The 23,114-nt window shown below is 44.0% G+C and overlaps 13 protein-coding genes across 13 annotated transcripts; 7 read left to right on the top strand and 6 right to left on the bottom strand.

Moving 5' to 3' along the window:
* The first annotated feature begins 93 nt into the window (after positions 1 to 93).
* V1516DRAFT_670231 (MoaB/Mog domain-containing protein) lies at positions 94 to 1,293 on the top strand. Its single transcript, XM_066921323.1, has 3 exons — positions 94 to 295; positions 358 to 824; positions 895 to 1,293. Exons 1-3 carry the CDS (start codon positions 206 to 208, stop codon positions 1,220 to 1,222), a joined length of 885 nt encoding a protein of 294 aa, XP_066778663.1. The 5' UTR covers positions 94 to 205; the 3' UTR covers positions 1,223 to 1,293.
* Positions 1,219 to 4,896, bottom strand: V1516DRAFT_689316 (P-loop containing nucleoside triphosphate hydrolase protein). The gene is made up of 2 exons (XM_066923809.1): positions 4,498 to 4,896; positions 1,219 to 4,442 (listed from the first exon to the last, which is right to left on the bottom strand). Exons 1-2 carry the CDS (start codon positions 4,767 to 4,769, stop codon positions 1,427 to 1,429), a joined length of 3,288 nt encoding a protein of 1,095 aa, XP_066778662.1. The 5' UTR covers positions 4,770 to 4,896; the 3' UTR covers positions 1,219 to 1,426.
* Positions 4,897 to 5,087: 191 nt separating this feature from the next.
* Positions 5,088 to 6,457, top strand: V1516DRAFT_670228 (WD40 repeat-like protein). The gene is made up of 5 exons (XM_066921322.1): positions 5,088 to 5,258; positions 5,326 to 5,445; positions 5,496 to 5,712; positions 5,761 to 5,830; positions 5,877 to 6,457. The coding sequence occupies exons 1-5, from the start codon at positions 5,164 to 5,166 to the stop codon at positions 6,431 to 6,433; spliced, it is 1,059 nt and encodes a 352-aa protein (XP_066778661.1). The 5' UTR covers positions 5,088 to 5,163; the 3' UTR covers positions 6,434 to 6,457.
* On the bottom strand, positions 6,408 to 8,742 carry V1516DRAFT_670224 (P-loop containing nucleoside triphosphate hydrolase protein). The gene has a single exon (XM_066921321.1). The coding sequence runs from the start codon at positions 8,622 to 8,624 to the stop codon at positions 6,456 to 6,458; it is 2,169 nt and encodes a 722-aa protein (XP_066778660.1). The 5' UTR covers positions 8,625 to 8,742; the 3' UTR covers positions 6,408 to 6,455.
* On the top strand, positions 8,718 to 9,902 carry V1516DRAFT_152909 (Sin-like protein conserved region-domain-containing protein). Its single transcript, XM_066918666.1, has 2 exons — positions 8,718 to 8,751; positions 8,815 to 9,902. Exon 2 carries the CDS (start codon positions 8,874 to 8,876, stop codon positions 9,819 to 9,821), a length of 948 nt encoding a protein of 315 aa, XP_066778659.1. The 5' UTR covers positions 8,718 to 8,751; positions 8,815 to 8,873; the 3' UTR covers positions 9,822 to 9,902.
* An 80-nt stretch (positions 9,903 to 9,982) lies between these two features.
* Positions 9,983 to 13,506, top strand: V1516DRAFT_621549 (CPSF A subunit region-domain-containing protein; the record flags this gene model as incomplete). Its single annotated transcript, XM_066919529.1, has 3 exons — positions 9,983 to 10,700; positions 10,757 to 13,119; positions 13,177 to 13,506. The coding sequence occupies 3 exons, from the start codon at positions 9,983 to 9,985 to the stop codon at positions 13,504 to 13,506; spliced, it is 3,411 nt and encodes a 1,136-aa protein (XP_066778658.1).
* A 10-nt stretch (positions 13,507 to 13,516) lies between these two features.
* On the bottom strand, positions 13,517 to 15,490 carry V1516DRAFT_670220 (kinase-like domain-containing protein). The gene has a single exon (XM_066921320.1). It carries the CDS (start codon positions 15,399 to 15,401, stop codon positions 13,632 to 13,634), a length of 1,770 nt encoding a protein of 589 aa, XP_066778657.1. The 5' UTR covers positions 15,402 to 15,490; the 3' UTR covers positions 13,517 to 13,631.
* Positions 15,491 to 15,574: 84 nt separating this feature from the next.
* On the top strand, positions 15,575 to 17,002 carry V1516DRAFT_152846 (TFIIH subunit Tfb4/p34). Its single transcript, XM_066918665.1, has 3 exons — positions 15,575 to 15,703; positions 15,760 to 16,355; positions 16,409 to 17,002. The coding sequence occupies exons 1-3, from the start codon at positions 15,646 to 15,648 to the stop codon at positions 16,850 to 16,852; spliced, it is 1,098 nt and encodes a 365-aa protein (XP_066778656.1). The 5' UTR covers positions 15,575 to 15,645; the 3' UTR covers positions 16,853 to 17,002.
* Position 17,003: 1 nt separating this feature from the next.
* V1516DRAFT_152913 (Cullin repeat-like-containing domain protein) lies at positions 17,004 to 19,028 on the top strand. Its single transcript, XM_066918667.1, has 2 exons — positions 17,004 to 17,346; positions 17,397 to 19,028. The coding sequence occupies exons 1-2, from the start codon at positions 17,062 to 17,064 to the stop codon at positions 18,909 to 18,911; spliced, it is 1,800 nt and encodes a 599-aa protein (XP_066778655.1). The 5' UTR covers positions 17,004 to 17,061; the 3' UTR covers positions 18,912 to 19,028.
* On the bottom strand, positions 18,752 to 19,768 carry V1516DRAFT_153409 (uncharacterized protein). Its single transcript, XM_066918668.1, has one exon. It carries the CDS (start codon positions 19,671 to 19,673, stop codon positions 19,146 to 19,148), a length of 528 nt encoding a protein of 175 aa, XP_066778654.1. The 5' UTR covers positions 19,674 to 19,768; the 3' UTR covers positions 18,752 to 19,145.
* A 96-nt stretch (positions 19,769 to 19,864) lies between these two features.
* V1516DRAFT_620514 (nucleophile aminohydrolase) lies at positions 19,865 to 21,041 on the bottom strand (the record flags this gene model as incomplete). The annotated part of the gene is made up of 3 exons (XM_066919489.1): positions 19,865 to 20,561; positions 20,613 to 20,894; positions 20,956 to 21,041. The coding sequence occupies 3 exons, from the start codon at positions 21,039 to 21,041 to the stop codon at positions 19,865 to 19,867; spliced, it is 1,065 nt and encodes a 354-aa protein (XP_066778653.1).
* An 81-nt stretch (positions 21,042 to 21,122) lies between these two features.
* Positions 21,123 to 22,142, top strand: V1516DRAFT_670211 (uncharacterized protein). Its single transcript, XM_066921319.1, has 2 exons — positions 21,123 to 21,756; positions 21,807 to 22,142. The coding sequence occupies exons 1-2, from the start codon at positions 21,310 to 21,312 to the stop codon at positions 21,915 to 21,917; spliced, it is 558 nt and encodes a 185-aa protein (XP_066778652.1). The 5' UTR covers positions 21,123 to 21,309; the 3' UTR covers positions 21,918 to 22,142.
* V1516DRAFT_694552 (uncharacterized protein) lies at positions 21,958 to 23,102 on the bottom strand (the record flags this gene model as incomplete). The annotated part of the gene is made up of 3 exons (XM_066923951.1): positions 21,958 to 22,949; positions 22,994 to 23,042; positions 23,088 to 23,102. 3 exons carry the CDS (start codon positions 23,100 to 23,102, stop codon positions 21,958 to 21,960), a joined length of 1,056 nt encoding a protein of 351 aa, XP_066778651.1.
* Between the last annotated feature and the right edge of the window lie 12 nt (positions 23,103 to 23,114).

The raw sequence follows: 23,114 nt of genomic DNA, 5'->3' as shown, positions 1-23,114 counted from the left end.
TTTAAAATTCTTTTCTAGTTTAAATGAAATATAGGTCACGAATTTTTTAGGATACCTCAGTTTTGTAAAAATGCCAATATGAAATAAATAGAGCCTTGGGCGCATCGCCTCTCCCATCCTCAGATTGCTCTCTGTATGGTGGGCCGCAGATTGTCATTTATAACGGTCCCGATAGGACCGCTTTAATCCAGCACAACAAACCATAATGCAGGTGTTTTCGCGACGATTTCAAATCCACAGATATATATTCCGACGAAACATGGCGACGACACCTTTATTAACTTCAGCATGTCTCGTAAGCTTCTTCTGCGCTGACTCAATTGCCCATGCTCAAGTTATGCATACTGATTTTTTTAGATCGTGGGCGACGAAGTGTTGAACGGCAAAATTCACGATAAAAACAGCAACTCTTTCGCAAAACTCTGTTTTTCTTATGGAATTTCGCTGAACAAGATAGAGACTGTTCCTGATTCCGCACGAGACATTGCGGACTCCATACAGCGACTTGCACGAGACCATGATATGGTGGTGACCTCTGGAGGGATAGGTCCAACCCACGATGATATCACCTACGAATCGATCGCAGCAGCGTTTGGATTGACAGTCAAACTACACGACGAAACTGTCATCCGCATGAAACGACTTGGTAAACGCCAGATCGATCCCAAATCGGAGCCAGAAGTTTATGCCGCCCAAATGCGAATGGCTACTTTACCCTATGGACCCTCATCTGACGACGTTGATGTCTTATATCCCGTCGAAACATCCTGGGTTCCTGTCGTGGTTGTAAGAAAAAAGGTCTTTATTCTTCCCGGCATTCCAATGTACGTCCACTTAATGTCCCTTTCCCTCATCTCTATACAAGAATCAAATCTAACTAACTGAAAATTCAAGGCTGTTTAATTCTCTTCTCGCAGGCGTGCTACCAAGTTTAATTCCGCGAATCCCTCCTGGAAACAAGCCGCTCAGACTGCTCGTCTCAACATCTAAGCCGGAATCAGTCATGGCTCCTTTCTTGACTCGTCTGCAGGCGTCCGTCGATGATAAAGGAATAAAAATCGGCAGTTATCCGCATATGACGGCTGGTGTCAATACCGTTAGCATTATTGGAAAGGTTGAGTTTGAGACGCTCATGCGGGATCTGGTTAAGCAGACTGAAGAAGCTCTTCAAGGCAAAGAAATTTCCGTAGAGGAAGAAGAATCCTTAAGCGCAAAATCTTAAACGCAAATATACTCATTCTATTCTTAATTCTATCTTAGACTCTATCATAAATAAAAAAAACTTTATCTTCCTCCAAATCCATCTCCTTCTATTCGATTCAAAGCTGTAAAACATCGTTATAAATCAAGATTTCTGCTGATAAATTACTCTATTAATCCCTCTATCACCACCCATTGGTTTCCACACAGCCAATGGAATCTCAAATCATTCTTCATCATCGGTATCTGGTGGATGCGGAGTTCCCTTCGGAGAACTCAACCAAGCCAAATGTCGTAGTCTTCGCCTGGCTTCCTGCTCCTTCACTTGGTTACGAGTCAATTTCTTCTTTTTCTTCTTTATCTTGATATTCGCAGGACTAGAATCATCCGTCACGGCTGAAGAAGGCGCAGGAGAAGCAACTCGGCTAGGAAGTGCCGAGCTAGCTGCCGACGAGGCACCGCTTGTGGAATCTTCAAATCTGTCGGCGGCAATCGAAATTCCTTGTGTCTTTTGAACCATCTTTCCGTCTGCGACAATCCACTGCTCGGGACATAATGCACCAACAAATTCCTCGTTGTGAGAAATCATAATCACTCCTCCGGTCCAATCTCGAATAGCAACAGCAAGACCACCGAGAGAGTCACGGTCAAGATAGTTAGTAGGCTCGTCAAGCACAAGCAAATGGGGGTTATTCCACATAGCTCCTGCAATGACAACTTTGACGAGCTGTCCTCCTGAGAGACCCCCCATTTGAATATGATCTGCAATATCACCGTCCAATCCAACATCTTCGAAATGCTGCCGGATTACAGGCGGCGACAATTGGCGATAGCCCAATCCTTCTCTCGAGGCTTCATAATCATCAAAAGCCTGAACCATCTTGTTGAATCCAAGTTCAATTAGTTTCTCGCGCGACATCATCGTGTTATACTTTGGCTGATGGCCCTTCCATTTGATTTCATATTGAAAACTCTTTTTCAACTTCTGGCGACCGACGATGCATTCCACGTTACGCGGCGATTTTCCATCGCCTACATCAATTAATTTCGCCATTTGAGCCTTATCTTCTTCTGTCAACTGTCTCGATTGCTTCATGTGGACCTCGCGATCATCTCCATGCTGGTATCGCCATTGAATATATTGATTCGGTGTCTTTTCCAAATGCATCTCAACGTGCGCAAGTGCATGCTGCGCAATATATCCAATTCGCAAGTTGGGATGTTTCTCAACCTTGCCTTCCTGCGGAATTAGCTCACCAGTTAAAAGCTTGATTAATGTCGACTTTCCAGCTCCATTGGCTCCAATAATCGCTACTCGAGACGATAGACTCAACGCGCAGCTCAGATGGCTAAGCGAGGGCTTGGAAGTGCCGGGATATGTATAAGTAACATCCTGCATGCGAACAATGGCACGCGTGTTAGATTTCACTCCAGTCAATATACCAGGTGGGGGAAATTTCATCTTGACATTGCTGGCCGTAAGTGTATAATAAGATTTACCTTCCGGCTTGACCTTGACAAATTCAGACAAATTTCCCTTGTAATAGGCTAGTTTCTTTTCTTCATAATGAATGATATCCATGCAGACCGCATCTAAAAATCCAGAATCGTGAGAAACAATCAAACTTGTGATATCCTCGTGAGAGACAAGATAATCTTCAAGCCACTTCACATTGGCAACGTCTAAATGATTGGTAGGTTCATCCAAAAGTAAAATATCAGCTTTCATCAGCATAGCTCGCGCAAGCTCGAGCTTCATTTTCCATCCTCCGGAAAGTGCGCCGACGTTTTGCCCTCGGCGCATCTCATCAAATCCAACTTCTTCCAAAGCATTTGCAACTTCAGACTTCTTGACATGTTGAAGTTCGGGATCCTTGGCAATGAAGGACACCAAATCCATATCTCCTTCTTCTCCTTGAAGCTTATGTTCTACAAAGCAAGTTCGCAGCTCAGATTTATCGGGGAAACCTTCCAATTGGCCATTGGCAATAGCCCGCATGAGCGTCGACTTTCCAGCTCCATTGCGGCCACAAAGACCATAACGATGTCCCTTGTATAGATGAAGATAGGTTTTGTTTAACAACATTTTGCCACCATACGCCAAGGAAAATTTGGCATTAACAATCTCGATTCCTTCCTGACCATCATCGGCAATTGGCCGGGGATTGTAGAGTTCTTCATAAAAAGATGAGATATCCTTAGAGGTCGCAATAGCAGCAGATTGAAGTTCTTCTCCGAAATAAGAGGGCAATACTTCGCCGATACGGTCCCATTCTTGAGTATTGATATCAACAGCCACAAGTCCTGCAATATATCTAATTACAAGAGCATCTTCCGAAGGATTAATTTGGCACAACTTAGGAATTAAATCATTTTCTGAAACACGATTAAGTCCTGTTTCTTCTTCGGCGTTCTCCAGAACTTGGAGAGCTTTTGAAGCTAATTCTCGAACTTCAGGCAGAGCAGCGGTATCAACGACTCGTCGAACGGCTGGCAAGAGTTCTGGCAAAAATGCCCGGATTTCACGAGGATTGTGAACAAGACGAGTAAGATTCTCAGTGACGATGACTGATTGACGCAAAAGATCCTGCGAGGAAGATCCTTGCTTCAAAGCACGTAACAAAATTGGAACAAGCATAGCTAGTACGGGTTCTGTAACTTCGGCAACGAAAGTGACGTGAGAAAGTGCGAGTACAGTGCTGGGAACTTTTCTAGGGTCCGCCATCGTATCAATAATTAGAGGCACTCGGCTTGTGATATCTTGATTGTCGATCAGTGTGGCCATCGTGGTCATGGTCTTGGTCGCAGCTTTTACAAGCTCTTGCTTCATGTCATGCATGCCGTTAGTCAAAACAGGTACAATAGACACAAACTGCTGCAACAGGGCCTCAGCCGCAACTTGTGTAGTAAACTTCTCATAGAGCTTGAAGACACCGATTTTAGATTGCCATTTTGCAGTCGAATTAAGATATTCGTTGAATAATGGAACCAAAACAGAGGTGTAAGCTTCAACAGGATAGATGGTGAGAACAATGTCTGCGGCAGTCTGAGCAGCTTTACGCACGGTGATCTCCTTATCTGCGAGAAGATCGTAAGGTAAAGTTACATATGGCAAAATATATGCTTCTGCTGCGGTCGAGGAGCCAAACTGCTTCACCAATGTAGTGAGAGCAAGCAAAGACGATTCTCGGATAATAGGAGAAGTCTTTGATTTTGAAAGTACTTTGATCTTATCCAGAACGCTTTTATAAAAGTCAGAATTTTGAATATTCATTTAAAGAGGTTTACAAAACATACCCAAATGTTTGCAAGGAGGCAGGACCAGCTTCCAGCACTGCATTAGCAAGATCACCGCAGACGGTGCGAGCATTTCCAATAGATTTCACCACAGAAAGCGCATTTAGATATTCAGCGACAGGAGTCTCGGAAATCTCTACAGAAGAAAAAGCAGAAGTGACAGAGGATAAGGATGTAGTGGAGGACAACGGGGTTGACAAACTGGAAGGAGCCGGAGAAAACGTGCTGTTTGCCATAGCGAACGCGGGTGCGCTTGCGTTCAATTTCGCCATACTTCCTGGACTTTATTTCGCTGTTCGTGCGAACTTGCGCTGTAATTTCTCTGCGTTATATGCACACGTACGAGAACAAAATCCCAGGAAAAAAAATGGAATTTGGGATTTTCAAGTTTCTTTACGCCAGGTTTCCTGATCAAAAAGTTTTTCTAAGTCTGGAGAACCGGTCTTAACTCCCAATCTCCCACTGGTCTTTGCCACACTCCGGGCGGTCTTGTCTCACTAGTACGCCACTAGTCCGAAAGTCATGTGATATTCCGACTAATAGACTGAAGGATCTTAACCCAAAGGCAGAGAAATACGATGCTGGTTGATCTACCGAACGCGACAATCCTCACTGTTAACAAAGATGTCATTTGGGCTATTGTCCAGCTGAATTACGAAAAAATTCATGTCAGCGCCTGCTGCAGTGGCTACTTTGCGTGCGCATAACAGTTCTATTTGCGTGATCGCTTTCCACAGTAGCAATCTTCGTCTTGTCTCAGGGTACATTAGTCCATAGCTGACTTAGTATAACTGCTGTGTAGTTGCTAACCTGAGACCCTTGCCATAGAGACGAGAACGGCTGGTGTATTCACTGGTCCTTGGTAACTAGGAGACCTATTGCCATATGGAAGTCTCATGAAGCTTCTATTCTGAGTTTACTGTGGCTTTCCGAAGATCTGCTATTAACGTATGTCTGACCTGTTGTTCCCCATACTGTTGAAATTCTAACTTCTGCAGTCATGGTCGAGATAATAAGCTTCATGTGTTTCGACTGGATTCGCAGACCCTGGATGTTACAATTCCCAAGGTCAGCGACAACGCCCCTAGTAGATCGTCAAATTGGAGAAAGCCATGGCTCGTAGTCTCGATCGAAGTCAATGCCCTGAACTTCTGTGGTGCCGCTTGTCAGGACGAAAACACAATTGCTGTTCCTGGAACTTTGGATTCGGATACGGTACGAATTTTATTTAACTGATTCTCGTTTCGTATCTAATTTCATCAGATTGATATATACAACCTTCTTCCCAACTTGACCCGACCGTTCAAAGCTATCAAAGCAAGCGAAAAGACAGGTATGATTCTATACTGCAGTTCGATATCTTAAATGCTAATTTTTAGGTATTGTCATGGCTTTGGCTTTTGATAACAATTATCTTATTGCTGGCTATGAAAGTGGTCACATATCAGTATTCCAACTAGGTGATGCTATTTTTTCGGAACTATACATTTTCAAAGCTCATGCTCACCCGGTTCTCGCTCTAGCTGTGCATTCCGTTGATAGCACATTTCTATCCGTTAGTGCAGATTCGAAAATAATTAAACATCAATTGACCCCAACGACAGAAATCATGCAATCAATAGACACGAAGCACGCAGGTATAAATTCAGTCAAGATTCGAGCCGATCAGAAAATATTCGCAACTGGTTCCTGGGATGGAAGGGTGCGGATATATTTGTATAAATCCATAAAATTATTGGCTGCATTTCCTGCCGGTCGCCAGGATAAGATTGGAGGTTTGGCTTTTGGATTCTACTCACCTACGCTTTCTCATAGCCAGACAGTTCAAACTCAGACTACGACAATTAAAGAAAAGCTCGTGCAGAAAATTCAAGACAGTCATTGGTTAGCTGTCGGAGGAAAAGATGGACGAATAGGATTATGGAATATATATTAGTTTCAATATGAACTTTTTCTATCTATCCCAAATTAAACTCGTCTGCACCAATATTAGCGTGTGTTTGTGCGACTGTAAGTAATCGCTTCTTTGCATAATCTGGACCTTGCTTCTCCGGATCTCGCTTTCGCTTACTAGTTCCCGAAGACAAAGTACTTGATGATGAATTCCTAGCACGTTGGACATCAGCTGGAGTTTCCCGCAATCCAAAGCTTTTTGCAAGATGGCCAAGATGAAGTTCTCGAACAGTGAAATACTTCCGTTCACTTGAAAGATGTGTTGTATATGCCCTAACATGCGACGTAAAGGCTGACCGAGCAAGCTGTAAAAACGAATCACTGCTAAGAATCCATCGCTCAACTTCCAGCTGAATATTTGTTGCAGATTCTTGCCAGTTCTTCTTTCCCAGAGCTTCCGAAAGAACCGAAACAAAATCATTCTTAATCGGCAGAGATTTTTTGTGAACTGGAATCAATATATCTGAGATGTATTGCTCTTCGATTCCGGGTAGCACAAATATGGTAGACCAACCTACATTACCCACTCTTGCAGTTCGCCCGACTCGGTGTAAATGATCTTCGACTGAGAATGGAGGATCAAGTTCAATAACATGTGAAATTAGTGGTAGATCAAGGCCTCGAGAGGCAACATCTGTACAGATTAGAATCGACGCTGAATTACCTTTAGTAGATTGTGAAAATGAAGCTAGTGTCGATTTACGAACTGGTTGCGAGAGCGATCCATGTAATTTGAAAATCGTTGGCTCAAATCCACTATTAATCAAACTACTCAAGACTTTTGATTTGCCGAACGTTTTTTCCTCCCGCTCTTCGGAATTATCTTCTGCAATCGCGTCCACTTCCCGTGTCAGCATTTCATAATAAAAATTCACAGCATCAGAACAAGAAACAAATATAATAACATTTGCTGAACCTCGCGCTCTAATTATATTTGTCAAGGTAGCCATCATAGTCACCATTCTCAGCTTCATAGGCACAGCAATATACTCTTGTCGTAACTGGGAAGGAGCAGAAAAGTCGCCGGCTGAGTTAGTCTCGAGTTGCAATGAATTAGAACCACTTCCTTCATCTCCCTCTTCATCTGCGTTTACATGAATTGCGTCGACTAGAGATTCGCTTCCAAGTTTTTCAACTTCTCCATGCAAAGTAGCAGAACACAAAACTGTTATCCTCTTCTGTGGCAAGTCAGAAATCTTTGTCCTGGCCAGCCTTGAAGACTCTTTGATTTTTGTCAAAATCTTGGTAATTGTCTCTTCAAATCCAAGTTCCGACATTCGATCTCCCTCATCTAAAACAACCCATCTCAGTTCGCTTAAATCAAGCACTTCAGTGTTATCCAAATGATCTGCCAATCGTCCCGGAGTACACACTAATATATTTACACCTTTCCGAAGCCGTGCTTTTTCAGATTTTTTCTTTTCGCCTCCAATTACAATTCCAGGAACAATGTAATGACAGCATTTTACTAAGGATTCCAAAACGGCAAGAATCTGCGTCGCCAATTCTCGAGTTGGCGCTATTATGATACCGAAAAGTCCCGACAGGCGATGCAGTTTGGTATTGCTCGACATTAAAGCATGTATAATTGGTAAACAATACGCTAACGTTTTGCCAGATCCTGTCTGCGCTTGAATAAATAAATCCCGTAGCGAGGTAAGCATGACTGGGATAGCTGCCCTTTGTATTGCAGTTGGATGTTTAAACTCCAAAATCTCCTCGATATAGCGAGCAAGGTTAGGATGCAGTAGCAGACCTTGAAACGAGTTTAAATCACCTTTGACGGGAGCATTAGATGGATCCGACTTTTCAGCCACAGCATTGTTTTTCTCTTTATTTGATGATACAGAATCTGGATTCGAAGTGAACAGCGATGATACGATTTGCTGATGCTTCGAGTGTTCTTCAAACCTGCTACCTCTCTCGCCAGCACCAGAGCCAAAACCGGAACTTCTTTTTCGAGTTTCAACAACAATGTCATTATTTCCACTAGCTTTAGCTGACGGCCTATTTCTCTCGCCTTTAGTCAACATTTTTTGAGCATATTGCAAAGACCTTCGGACCTTTAGTCTGTGGCTCCACTTTCCTTTGATATCTTTTGTACTCGCAATTGCCGGTCTTGCCACAATAACTGGCGACGGTGCCAGATTCAGAAGAAGTCCATCATCCGCCATTTTTTGTTTGTTTTTATCTGCTTGAATCTGGTTTCTCTGATCAGATCTGATATTTTGGTTTCATCAGAAAAAAAAATCAACCGTTTGATTGGGAGAAATCGCTGTTGGGAGCAAAAACTATTCAGATGTGAGTGAAAGCACCTCCTCAAGTTACCGAGTCAAAGACACTAAAGTATGCTATAATAATCAGAAATATGGTTATTTCTGCCGCAGTTTTTAGTGCCTCAAAATAGACGATACTACACAAGCATGGTTCGACGAAAGTCTGCGCGGAAGTCTGAGCCGGTCAGCGCAACTACGCAAGAAGAAGCTGCATCAGTAGGGCCATTTCAAATAGAAATCAAGGAAGAAGAAAATGAGATAGAAATACTTTCAGATCCGAAACCTTTCGAGCAGCAGGCTAATTCAGAGTTATACGATAGCAAGGTTGAAAATGTTCCCATTATGATGATTATTGATGATGATCCGCCTGTTGAAACCGAACAAAACGAGAATGTTAAAGGATCTCAAGCGGAATCAAGTGCTGGCGATGACGATCCGATTGTTAAAGAGTTCCCCGTTTATCTTTCGTCAAAACTTGCTGACCAATTACATTTGTTTCAATATCCTGTTCGTTCAGCTGCTCGGCCGTATACACATGCATCTGGGGAGCCAATTCTGGAATGCCGCGTCAAGCCACAAGCGGGAGTTGTTCAAGTCGATGTGCCAATCCAACAATCCCGGTTTTATGACCGAGAAAAAGCTGATAAATGGGATATGGTCGATAGACAAACGTTATCTGGCGTTATGACCACTTCTGAGGGCTACATGGTCGGTGTATTTTTGAAAGATGAATTGCATCTCACTCCTCTAAAGGGCAGTGTTCAACTACGACCCAGCTTTGCATATATCGACAAAGACACTCAAGCGGAACGCGAGCTTGCTCGCTCAGTTCGGCTGGAAACTACAAAATCTAAAGAAATACGTGCTGTCCAAATGTCAATCAAAGCTACCGACGGATCTGCCCCTCGATACTCTCTGGCTCTTGCCGCTCAGAAGCGCGCTGAGACAGAAGAATTTCAAACCATGCGATGGAACGATAAAGACACTACCGATGCTTGGGAACTTGCTGAGCAGCTCCAGACCAAACACAAATTAGTTCTCGAGCCCTCACAGCCTATATCCAGCTATCTCGACTTTGTGAGTAGCCAACGTTAGCCTAAATTCTATAGTAATTTATTCCGTAATCACAACTCTCACGTGATCGACTGTATCTGCCACTAGGTTCAGCGTTTGATAGAAATTCAGGACCAGATCGAACATTACGGGCTTCCTTCTCTAGAGGATCGGACGAAATTTTGGTCTTTGACGGAATTGGAATGTCGTATGCGGTTTCTGTACACAAGCCGACATCCGTGCGGTACTCGGTTGTCACCAATCTTCTTGCGCCAAACGAGTATTCGCTAGTTCTTGCTCGCCCGAATGCGTTAGATATTTATTCGATTACGGCCACTGGCCTTACGTTAGAGAAGACTGTGCCGATCTACGGCTCAATAACGGCATTGTTGTCAATAAATCCAACTAATTCACCTACTTCTTTGATATTTGTATTGATTGAAGACACCACCTGTTTCACTTTATCGTGCAAGGATGGGGAATTGGTCACAAATCAAGTGCTTGATGAATTAGACGACAGATGGAGTGCCGAGCTTGATACACCGTTTATTGCTATCATTGATCCTCAATCCCGTGGCATATTAGTTCAAGTTCGACGTGGAAAATTGAGCTTTATTCCACTAGTCAAGAAATCCCGCAAGAAGACAGGAAGATCCGATACAAGCAGTACGGCAGAGATAACGGGTGATCTCTTCTCACCTGTTAATCTTCTTGTTCAAGAAACTCTCATAGTTTCGATTATCTTTTTGGAAAATTGCGATGTACCAACCATAGCTGTTCTTTACAGAGATAGTTCGTTTAACAAGCATGTCAATATCTACGAGATTGAAGTTGATGATGGTACTATTGAAGCAAACACGCAGGCTAAAGTCACTGTGGAACAAGGATCAAGCTTACTCGTTGCTGCAAAAGGGCACTTGGGTAGGTTCAAAACTTTTTCACTTTGAAATGATTTTCTTTATCTGACATAGACTAAGGTGGTTACTTTGTCCTCGGAGAGCAGGTGATTCTCTACGTTCCTGGAACAACATTAATATCAGATGATTCGATCAAACCTATCCGAATATCATTTCTAGATCCGGTCAATATATGTTCATGTACTTCGATTGATGATGGGGGTGAACGTTATTTATTTGGCGATGACATGGGAAAGATTTATATGCTGCAATTCCAATTTCAAGGATCCGGTCAAGACCTAAAGATCAAGAGCTGGACGATCGAATCAATCGGAGAAACATCTATTCCTACCACGCTATCTTATCTTGGCTCAGGATTCTTCTTTGTGACCTCCCACTTCTCCCCTAGTTCATTGTTTTATTTAAGTGCTGACGAACCTCACGTTCGCCCAATTCAGACTATCCCTAACTTGGCCCCAATCACAGACTTTGATTTATCACTGCGAGAAACGACCGCAGATGTTATTGCTTGTTCAGGCGGCTTTAAGTCTGGATCGCTGCGAGTCGTGCAGTTTGGTGTGGGCGTTGAAATTATTGGAGAATTAGGTAATATGGAAGGGGCTACAGCATTGTGGACATTCGAAGAAGGAATTATTGTAGTTTCCTTTATGGCTTACACAAGAATATTCCAAGGAGATCCAACGGGTGATTCGATTCAAGAGCTTGATGATTGGCTTGGATTCAATCGAGCTCGTGCAACAATTGGCATGGGTCAGTACGAATCGTTTGTTGTACACGTCAATGAGTCGAATATTTCTGTCGCTAGTCTTGCCTCAGACGCACTTCAAAGCATGGTTTCCATCTCAGAGATCAGCGACTGCGGAAACAATTCGATTACCGGGTTTCAAATGGCTGGCGAGAAAATCATTATCGTTGCTATTAAAAAGATTTTTTGTCTTTCATTAGACCTCAACGTTCTCAGTAGTAGGGAATTAGATTCTGAGATTTCTTGTCTCACAGCTACTGAGGAGCACGTATTTGTCGGACTATGGGCCGGTTGTAAAGTTGCAATTTATACTTTTGACTTTACAAAGCTCTTTGAGACCACAGAGTTAAGTGGAGGAATCCCTCGTTCAGTGAAAGTTGCTACCCTGGATACGATTCCGGATCCGATACTCTACGTTGGAATGGTGGATGGGACTTTACACAGTTACACTATTGACTATTCCAATGCTAAATTATTAAAGGATCATAAATCCACCAGTTTGGGCTCACATCCAGTATCTTTATACTCTTTGCGAAATGCTATTTTTGCAGTGTCTAGCTATCCATCGATGATATATGGACAAGCCCGGCGGGTTGCTATATCCGCGGTGAACGTACCAGCTCCTATTGCAGTAGCACGCTATGTCGCTCCTTCCATGTCTGATGGCACGCAGGAGTTCGACATTCTTATTCTCGCTACCAATCAAGATAAAATTTTGTTCGGAGTTTTGGATCAGTTAATGAGCACGCATGTGCAAACCGCCGAATTTCAAGAGACCGTGCGACGAGTTAAAAAGTTACCCAAATCGCCAGGAGGGCTAACTATTCTTACATTGAATACAAAGATTGATAGTATAAGCGGTTTTGAAGAAATTGAATGTTTTGTGCGACTAGTGGACGACTCGACATTTGAGATTTTAGATACCTATGCTCTGGATAGCAACGAAATGGCGGAATCAATCAACTTTGGTCATGTTTGTGGGCGAGCGATGGTTTTTGTTGGTACCGGATATACATCACCTGTCAGAGAAGATTATGTTCGCGGTAGGATCATTTCATTTGAAGTGGTTGAACGGAAACTGGTTTATGTCCACGAGCACACACTGTATGGCGGTGCATATGCTATAGAGCCTTTGGGGCCAGAGAATGATTGTAAAGCTATAGTGGTTGCGATTAACTCTATGGTGCGAATACTTTCTGTTTCATACACTTCCTCACAGAAAGGACTAGTCGGAGATGTAAGTTTTGAGGTCACGGAGAGATGCGGAATTCGAGTTCCTTCGTTAGCGATCCGGCTCTCTGTGTACAAGGATTACATTTTGATTGGAGATCTTATGAAGTCTGTAATTTTGGTTCGGCATACGCTCACTGGAGACCGACATGAGCTTAAGGCTGTTTGCCGTCATTTCGAACCGATGTGGATGACTGATGTCGAAATCGTTGACAAGGAAGTAATGCTTGGAGGTGAAGCGAGTGGCAATCTGGTAGTCTACACGCCTAGTACGTCTGAAGTCGGAGATTTGAACTTCCAAGATGATGAGCCATATGGGCGCGCGATGCAAATAACTTCGAGTATGCATTTCGGAGATCTTATCAACAAGATTCATCGATTCCCGGAATGGCTATATGAGTCTTCCGAGGCGAACAACATTGTCCGACCACGTGCCTATTTTGCTACGGTAAGACTCAATTTTGGATATATTATTGATTTTCAACTAAGCTAATGTTATTAATAGCGTGGAGGAGCAATTTATCTTTACGCTGAAATTCAGAAATCGAAAATCAATACGCTATTGAACTTACAATCCAATCTCTCTATTTTGTCATCCACGGCGGGAAATCTAGATTTTCTTCTGTATCGCGGATTCAAAAGTGGCCGAGTGACACAAATAATGCCGCAGAGGTTCGTCGATGGTGATTTCATTGAGCTGTTTCTGGATCTGCCAGATAAACAAAAGGAGGTAGCCGTTGGGGCAGCCAAAAAACTGCCTCGTGGAGTTGTAAATTTGAACTTGTCTGTCACGGAGGTCAGTGGCATGGTCGAAGATCTTAAGCGATTACATTAAATAAGATTTTATTATTTATTGCATGCATTATTTCCCGATTCTGAGACAATACAGATTGAGATCAGAATTATATACACGGACTTCAATATATATTTATATATACAAACTAAGATCAAGCGAGAAACTTATTCAGACTTGCGTATCCAGTTTCCATGCTCATCCTTAACAAGATCACCAGCTGCTACAGCTTCGTCGAAGAAGTTTTGAGGAACCCAACCCTTTGTTGAATAGAACGGGATAGTTGAAATCATTTTCTCCCATTCGCCCAAAATCGCGACATGTTGCTTCAATTCCTCTTCTGTGAATTTCCCGCGCTGGTGGATTTCTTTTATAATTTCTTCAGGCAAGTCCTGCTGGAATCGAAGTAAAGAATCGCGGAAGTCGACAATTTCAAGTGGATGGAACTTGTAATCGGCAGCCATTGCCATTCGATAAGGTTCGCGCTGGGCCTTGAGGAATGGTGAGTAAGCATTAATTAAAGTAGGAAATGAATGGCGAAACAAAAATTCAAAAGTGTACTGATTTGAAGTGGCTGCAATCATATAATCAACCTGACTCTGAACTTGAGGTGGCAAAGAGTCATAGTCATGGATCTCTTCTTTCTTAAAGACTTTATATCCATTGTAAGCCACGAACTTCGGAGCGCCATGCAGATAGAAAGGTTTAATCGACGCTCCCTCCCAATCCAGAAGATAGGTCTCCTTATAGGGCACTGTGGCATCGTCGGTGCTGGCCGAATCGATATTGACCAAAATATTTGTGGGGTCCAGATCAGGATGGTAAAGACGAGGCGAAATTAGATCACTCTCATCGGGTATACCCTCAGGAATTAACTTTCCAACAATGTGTGAGTACTTTTCATAAGAATCAATCCAAGTTGGAATATACATCCCCAGCTCGGTCGTAACCACGTCGGGATCGTTCATCATCACAGTAAGGGCAGTCATATTTGCACGAGCAGTCGCCGCAAGATAGTCATGTGTGCTTGTCCAGGGACCGCGGTCAGTCGAACCGTCATGGTCAATTCCACGTTGCCAAAAGCTACTTTCAACTGTGGGACCTATGCGCCATCGATCGACCAGACTGGTGTCAGTTTCACCATCGTAAGGAAGCATGTCCTGATATTTCGTATCCACATCCTGCGTGAAATATAAACTCCCAAAAGCATTAAACCTTGTAGCTAGAATTTTCTCCAGGGCTCCCACAACAACTTTTAGAACGTCAGCTCGTTCGTTGACAGTGCCAGACATGGGATTCCAAAGACTCATGAGATTTCTGATTTGGCCATGCTGTCCAGAGGGCGGAATGTATTCCATAAGCATGTATTCGCGGCCAAGTGGATTATCTCCCCAAGCAGAGTAGCCAACAACCTCCGGAATAAGCATTCCCCACTTCTTGCGCATAAAGTCCATAGTAGCTACTTCGCTCTGCATTCGTGCCCTACGAGCTTCCCAAGAGAGATCAAGTGGATACGGAATCCTAAGAATGTATTGAGTATTGTCATCGAGATCCACCAGATAAATTCGATGGTGTTTGCCCTCCGCAAGCGAAGTCAAACTCTTGACATTCGCAGGTGCTACAGTTGAGGGCAGATTGCGAGCTTCTTGGATCACCGACGCGAGAGCATTGATATTGAATGGAGTATACCGTTTGTCTTTCTCTGCTTTATCATTCTTGGTCCACGTTCCCCAAGTATACCTGAAGAAATGATCCTGCTGGTCTTTATCATTCGCATCAACGACAACCTGTTCCGGCTCAGTGCGACTTGCACTTTTCGTCTTCTCCTCGTCGGACCCCCGAACGGAGATCTTCGAAAACCTTCGAGCAATAAAAACCCTCGAGGGTCGCACGTTCACAGCCACACGAAGCGTGCGAAGGGAAAGATTCTTGTTCATCCTAATATTTGCTCCGATTGTCTCAGTGTTAATATCTGTTCCCCGCCAATTAAGTTTTAGTTTCACAAAAATATTCGGAATATCTTTATAGTCTAAACTAATACTCTCGTAATTACCCTAAACAGCATTTCACGTGATTATCTCACAAATTCGAAAGACAGAAGATCAATAGATCCGTGGAGATTGAAGAATTACTAAACTGTCGAGTAATTCGGTCGACTTTGAATAAATAGCAAAACAGTCGATGAATGCGGTAGACGGATCTTCACATGTTCCACAGGCAGGTTTTGCGAATGAATTTGGTGCGTATTTGGCTTCGCCCTGGGTAATGGCTGTAAATGTTAATGAATCTGCTTAGAGGAGGAGCTTCCTTCGCTTCTAGTTCTGGTTTTAGATATTAATCCGCAAGGGTGGCTGTCTTCGTCCACAAATGTGAAGCTTAAGGACGTTCTTGCTGCATTATTGGTCTTTTTGAACTCTCACTTGGCTTTAAGTCATTCTAATGACGTCGCTGTGATTGCTGCTCATCCGGCTACGGTCAGATTTTTGTATCCCCCTCCCGCGAAGTCAGCAACTGCTGCAAAAGATTCGGCTCCGAGTAATGGCGTTCTTGGTGTTGAAGATGAAGGAGATCGGCTGAATGCCGATCCAACTATGTATCGCCAGTTTCGGGTGGTAGATGAGACTGTATTAAGTCAATTGGATGAGCTACTGAACGATCAGACAAGGACAGGGCATCCCGATATTGATTCCACCCCGAAAGTTTCACCCATCTCTGGAGCTTTAAGCTCAGCTCTTGCCTATGTCAATCGCATGATTTATACTGGGAATCCATCAGGGTCTGAGGAGATGACATCCTCGATGCGAGCTCGCATTTTGGTAGTTTCCATATCTTCTGATCTTGCTGCACAATATGTTCCGATCATGAACTGCATTTTTGCAGCGCAAAAAATGGTGTGTATAATACATGGAAACCCGGCAGTCATGTTTTCTAATTTGATTAATAGAAAGTTCCAATTGACGTTTGTAAGCTTGGAAGTGACACAGTTTTTCTACAACAAGCAGCAGATACTTCTGGTGGACTTTATATTCACATTGAGCATCCCCAAGGCTTGGTACAATATCTTTTATCAGCATTTCTACCTGATCGTTTACTGCGCCGCCATTTAATTACTCCAACTCAGTCATCTGTTGACTTCCGTGCCGCCTGCTTCTGCCACAAACGAGTCGTCGACATCGGTTATGTTTGCAATGTATGCCTTTCTATTTTTTGTTCTCCGCCTGCGGATGGTGCATGCCGAGTGTGCGATACGATTTTTGATGCTACCGAGCTGCAGGACTTGAGAAAATTGCCAATATTGATTGCGTCAGGAGCAGGACACAAAAGAAAGGTTAAGCGTGCCAAAAAAAGTTCTGCTGATTCTCCCGTGGTCGCAGCATCGATATCTTGATCACAGTCCAGTAACAAAATTGTAATTGATACATAAATGTATATTAGAAAAAAGAATATGAAATTAACTGCGAGCTGAGGTACGAACACCCTGAAACAGATCGTCCTCAGTCAATACATCCCAGCGATAACCTCAACTTATTCCCTAGACTTATTTAGTATTTGACTTGTGTCTGATCCAGACTGCAGCGTTCGAGTACAGAAACAACGATGAATACTATAGACGAGACACCAGAGGCCGGCACGTCACCAGGCGCGCTTAGCGTGCCTATGGCAAGTACAAGGACAGCAGACAGCACAACGACCATGAGCAGCGGGAAGCGCAGAAAGCGACATATCGGATCTAAACAGGCAATCGCTCAGCTTGCAGGAATGAGTAGCACAAGCGGAGGTCGAAGAGAGTCTGTGATTCCATCCATGACCACGACATCGGCGAACATGGCGGGAGTTCAACCCACAGCCGAAAGGGAGCACCGAGATCACAACAGTGAAAAGGTATTATTGCCGCCGATTCAGATCCCCTGCAACTAACCTGAATATAATAGGTTGGACGCTTGCTAAAGCACTATTCACGACTTCCAGCTAGTGGATTCAGTAGTTCGACGTCGTCTAACAGTAGAGGCAAAAAGAACAAGTCAAAAGACGGGCGGGGGAAAGACGACAGGCTGGAACGGACTCCAACTGCGGTTGCAAATTCAGGAACCGACACCAGTCGCACTCTACAAACACAACTTCAGAATTTCAATCTAGGTTCTTCCAATGCATTAATTTCCAAAAATTCTGTAGCGAAGCCAACTGCAGCTGGTCAAGCTAACCTGCCATCCCAACAGGCAATTGTGGGAGCTGGTAACAACTCCCCCGAAACGGGCGTAAAGCGGTCGGCCGCATTACCTGGATTGAACGAAAGCAAATACTCTGTTCCAGTTCGAGTGTTCCAAGATTCCGAGTTTGATCCGAGTCAATTCGTTCGTCGTGAACTCGGCGAATCAGCCGACTATCAAGTCCGAGACTATTTAGAGAAGCTTCGAGTCACTAGAGATCAGATCGAAAAGGACATGCAGAGAAACTTGTTCAACAACTATTCACAGTTCGTCAAGATCTCGAGCGAGATTGCTACGCTGGAGCAAGAAATCGGCCGGACCCGGAACATGATGACGGAACTGTGTACATTAGTAGATGGCATGCGAGCTGATGGAGATCATCGTGCGGATGGCTCTGCGAACTTGTCTGCCGTTTCAGGAGTTGGGAAAGATCTGAACTTAGCAGCTGCAATAGGTATCGAGGATGGGACTGCAGGAGAATTGCCGATTCTGAGGCAGCAAGCGACTGGAGGAACTGGGCTAATGTCTGGCGGAGAGTTATTAAAACTGATTGGATACGAAGACAGCGAGATCGAGAGCGGTGATGGGAGCGAAGATGGTGATCTTGGAGAAGCCATGATGGAGCGATTGATGGATTTAGATGTTATGCTGGCCCATCGACAAATGGACCTTGCCGTTTCTGCCATCGAAGAACTATCTCGTGGTTTACCTCTGGAAGAATTATCCAGTGAAGTTAGTTCAAGGTCAGCAGAAGCCTATGACATTCTAGTGCACGGTATTGGTTCGGAATTCATATCTCGAGGGAAAATTGTCCAGAGTCTGCGTATGCTTGAACGCTTGGGATATCAAGAAGAAGCAATTCGAGAATATTTACAAGCCCGCGCTAAAGTAACCGAGAAGCGTATTAGCCAAGCTCTCCAACAACTAATGGGCTCCAGAGGCAGTAGTGATATTGTCGCCATTGTCGGTCAAATGTGTATGATCGGTTTTACCATTATTCGAGTTTCAGTGGAAACTTATCGGGAATGTTTCCCCAGCTATGCAATGGCCAGTCGAATCGCTGATTGGACGCGATCACAAGTTGACGCAATCGTAAAGACATTTCTTCAAATTACAAAAGCCAAAGGTATCCAAAGAGATTCAGACATATACCGGCAGGCGAAGCAGAGAATGCGATCGGACGGTGAGCAATTGCGGGAGGTTGGCATGGATATGGATTTCATGATGGCAGATGTATGATTTTTAGATTTAGAATTGAAAATGTATTTAGATTTTCAGCAGATTTCTATTACAAATGCAACAATGACAACGAGTGAATTAGAAAAAGAACAAAAAATAACTCCAATTAAACCGAACCAATAGAAACGACTCCAGAAAGGTAGATTAATACTTTTCAAAAAAAAAATGAATTGCGAGACTATCCAGAAAGATAAAAGGTGAGAAGCGATCAGTCCGGAGATCAGATATTAGCATTCACTCTCCTCGCTGGATCTTGTTATCTTTGATATCAGACGCGGACGAAGACGAAGCGCCAGCAACTTCTTCGTATGCTGGTGGTACGCCATACGATTCTGAAGGACCGGCGAGTGGATCGTCAGTATAGCGGGTAGCTGGCATTACATCAGCAGCAGGTGCGGGAGCGGAAGCGGGAGCGGGAGAAGAAGATTGAGCAGGCACAGATGCTGCAGGTAAAGGAGCACGTTCAGACTGTGGGATCGGAGAGTAGACGAACCGGCGAACGGTGTAAACAGTCGTAGCGGGACCAGTGGGACGAATTCCTTGAGCCTCAAGATCGGCAGGATCCAGGAAGGGCTCCTCGGGATATCTAGAAATAATATACCATGAGTGGAGCAAACCAGGGAAAAAACCAAGCATGCATAAAGCAATATTGATCAGCGAGTCAGCAGAACAGATGCCACGTTTGACCCAAACTGGGAACGGAGGAAATACGATCGCGATAAGGACGAGTAAGACGTCCACAGAGCAGCAGAACAAGCACATCTTGAAAGTGAACTAATTCAGTAGAGAAAAGCAAGAGAGAATAAATGAGAAAAAGGTGCAAAAAACCAAAGTCAAAGCCGATAGGGACTGACGATCTTTTTTATATCAGCCCGTCATGCCTTCCTCAAACGGAAAAGCCCGCCCAGCTAAGCGGAGGTGGCCGGTGACCAAGAACAATCTGTTTCACGTGATCAACTCACGTGAAAGGCACCCACAACTGCTGCCGAAGGCTGTAGGGCCTTATACCGTGACGTAGTTGAAGCACGTGATAGAAGCGAGTGCGGTGCTGGCCAACACGTCGTATGCACGGCCAAAGCCATTGAATGAGTTGTATGCGCGTATTGGACCTGCGCCACGCCGCTCGCCTCTACAGCCACAGACAAAGCTCCCGCAGCCAACGGTTGTTGCTGCACAGCCTCAGAGGCAGAGCACGAGGAAAGTGCCATGACAATAGGATCCAATTTGCCATCAGGAGAGTCATCCAAAAGATCACGAAGAAGTTCGCGTCCGCATTCTCTTGCAAGACCAATGGAAAGAATATCCTCGCCTGTTCCAGATGTGCACACAGCGACAGAGTTACCAGCATTGTCATGTCCAGCCCAAAAACCAGCTCCAACTATGGCAGCAACACCAACTCGTCCGCGCCGTTTCAACGCAACTCCTCCGCTACTCGCAGCCGACGCGACTTGACCGTGAAGATCAACGCATACGGCGCCTACGGTATCATTGATCGTGTCTTCAGTGCTGTCGGGTTCGATGGAGTCGGCCAACATATCTGACCACTTTGTAAATTTAACTGCAGATTCGTGCGTAGTCATTTCTTCGTCTGTAGCAAGCTCTAGTCTTTGCTCTCGAGCAAACTGTAGAGCGCCTTCACCCACAAGCAATCTATCTTATTGTCAGACTCTCCCTCTGCGCGGTACCCTAACAGCTACATACAACGGAGACACTCGGCCAAGTGAAAGTGTTTCAAAAGACTCAGATAATAGTTTTTCTGCCACTAAAATCGGATTTCTAACCCCATTTAGGGCCCCGATTCCTGCTCCCCGTCCAGTTCCAGAGCAGACTCCTGCGTCGCACTCTACCCGGCCATCTAGCGTCAGATTTGATCCGCGACCTGCATTGGTCAGAGAACTTTCCTCAAGAACCTTTACGGCCAAAGCTGCTGCTTCTGTTGCTGTTGATCCCTCTTTCAATTTGCTTATTGCGATATTGCATGCCCTGGTCAATTAGTGTCTTCCTCACTGTCGCCCTTGCTCCCCAAATTCACTACACTACTAACTTCTCTGCAAGTCGTCTATATGCTGCCTCTTTCTTCCTTGAATGATTACCAGCACCTAAATGCACAGCGACAACTCCTGTTTTCATTTTTGGATTTTTGTTACCTTCATTCCGGGCGGAACCTGTTGACTCAACTAATTCGCCTTGAATGGAAATCATATTGAAATCTAGATATACGAACTTTGGTGAAGTCCCACTGACGTGTTGAAAGCCGCGCGAACCCTGTCCATCCCTCGCTACTTATATCACCAGCTCCAACGCCTACCCCTTCCTAAAACAAGCAGTATCTTCAATTGAATTCAATTGGCTTTTAAATTGACTACGTTCCTCGGAATCAATTTTATTGCTCTTAAATATGCTGCGGAATTATTTATCATTGATGCTCTTTATTTCGTATGCTCTAGGCGAATCATGGCAGGATAGGCATATGAGAGAAGAGCACAACATCAATTCTTATGATGCTAAATCTTTCTTCCTTATCCATGACTCTGACAACTCGGGATTTTGGACCAGACAAGACATTTTATCCATCTACGGTGTTTTAAACCCTGTCGATCCCACGGGTCATCGAAAGGACCCAATCACTCCCGCTGAACAAGAAGATGTCTACCAGTCGGTTCTCAAGCTAACTGACTTAAATCATGATGGTTCGGTTTCTCTCGACGAATGGCTGGCTTTTTCACAGAATGGAAACTCTCTGCCAGATTTAGGATTTGGTGCAGGCCACCATGGTGACGTGGAATACGAATATGAACTGCATCACTGGCTCAAATATCACGCAGATGATGATAACGATGAAAATGTGAGAATATTTAAGCTATTCTAGGGCTACCCGTTAACAATTCTATCTAGCTCAATCATCCTGAAGACATTGAACATGAACGCCTGTTCCATCATATGGAAGATAAACAGATTGAAGATGAACACACAAATATTCCGTTAAAATTTCGCGTCCAAAACTAGACTTGTTCAAATTCGTATTCTTAGAATGTCATATTTTCTCTTATCGTCTAGCGTTTTTAAAACCACTCCCAAACTTTGATCCTTGCTGAGACTCCCATGTTTCCACGGCTTCTTCCCATTCTTCTTCCGCAGTCATTTCGCGTTGATTTTCTCCTTTAAAGTCTTGTTCCTGTTGTTCACGCTGCTTTCGTTCAATTTCATCATACTCTTCTTTCCTGTCTATCCATCTTTCTTGTATGTCCTGCACACTACCTAGATAACCTCCTTGTCGAGTCGCTTCAGCCCAGATCGTATCCCCACCAATCTCTGTCGCTCCGAACATATATCCCGTTGCTTTATCAATTACGGACAGCAGAGAAATCATCGATCGTTTGTCCTCTACCGCTAAAACCTCAAATTCCACTAACCCAAAGTCCATGATGACATCTGCTATCGCCTCATTCAATTTAGCGAATCGTTCGCCTAGTATAGAAGGCGATTCTTGCTTTAAGATGGGGAGCAGATAGTCCAAATCTTGGACCTCAGTGTAAAACTCTAAATTAAAAGGCAGTCGTCCATAACCGTTCAGTAAGTCAATTTTGCTTAGCACGTTGATGTGCGGAAGATCCAGCTGTAGCATACTCCGCAGTGCTAATAGGAGGACGGAAATATATTGTGAGGCACTAGTGATATAGAACGAGTCAATTAGATTCACTACAACCAACCTGTAATCCAACTTTTGTAAGCCAAGAAATAGTCTCCTCAGAGATGAATGATGCGTGAAGAGTTCTACCTGACCAGGACAGTCAAATACGATGTACTCCTTTTCTCCGAGTTCTTGTATTCTCGATACAAATTCTTCCCAATTGTCCTCGAGTTCTTCCATTGCCCGCATGATCCCTCCGTTTGGCCCAAGACCGTCGGTCGCCATGATCTCCTCCAGACGAATATAATCCCGAACATCTAAGGCAGCATCATATGGTGTAAGATCATTAGCTGGATCTAAATTTACTATACTGGCTTTCCGTCCTATGGCTGACAAGAATTGGAACACTAACTCGTTAACTTCCAGCATGTTATAGAGACATCCAACCTACTTCCATGACAATATGTAGATTTTCCTGACCCCGGCGGGCCGATAACAAGCTTCAAAATTAAAAAAATGTATAAACTAACTAATAATGAGCCTACCTGAGCAAATGGCATCTTGACCAAGTA

The sequence above is a fragment of the Lipomyces oligophaga genome (genome assembly GCF_038497815.1).
Source record: "Lipomyces oligophaga strain CBS 7107 unplaced genomic scaffold V1516scaffold_2, whole genome shotgun sequence".
NCBI lineage: Eukaryota > Fungi > Ascomycota > Lipomycetes > Lipomycetales > Lipomycetaceae > Lipomyces > [Lipomyces] oligophaga.
This window is presented reverse-complemented; position numbering and strand designations above follow the sequence as displayed.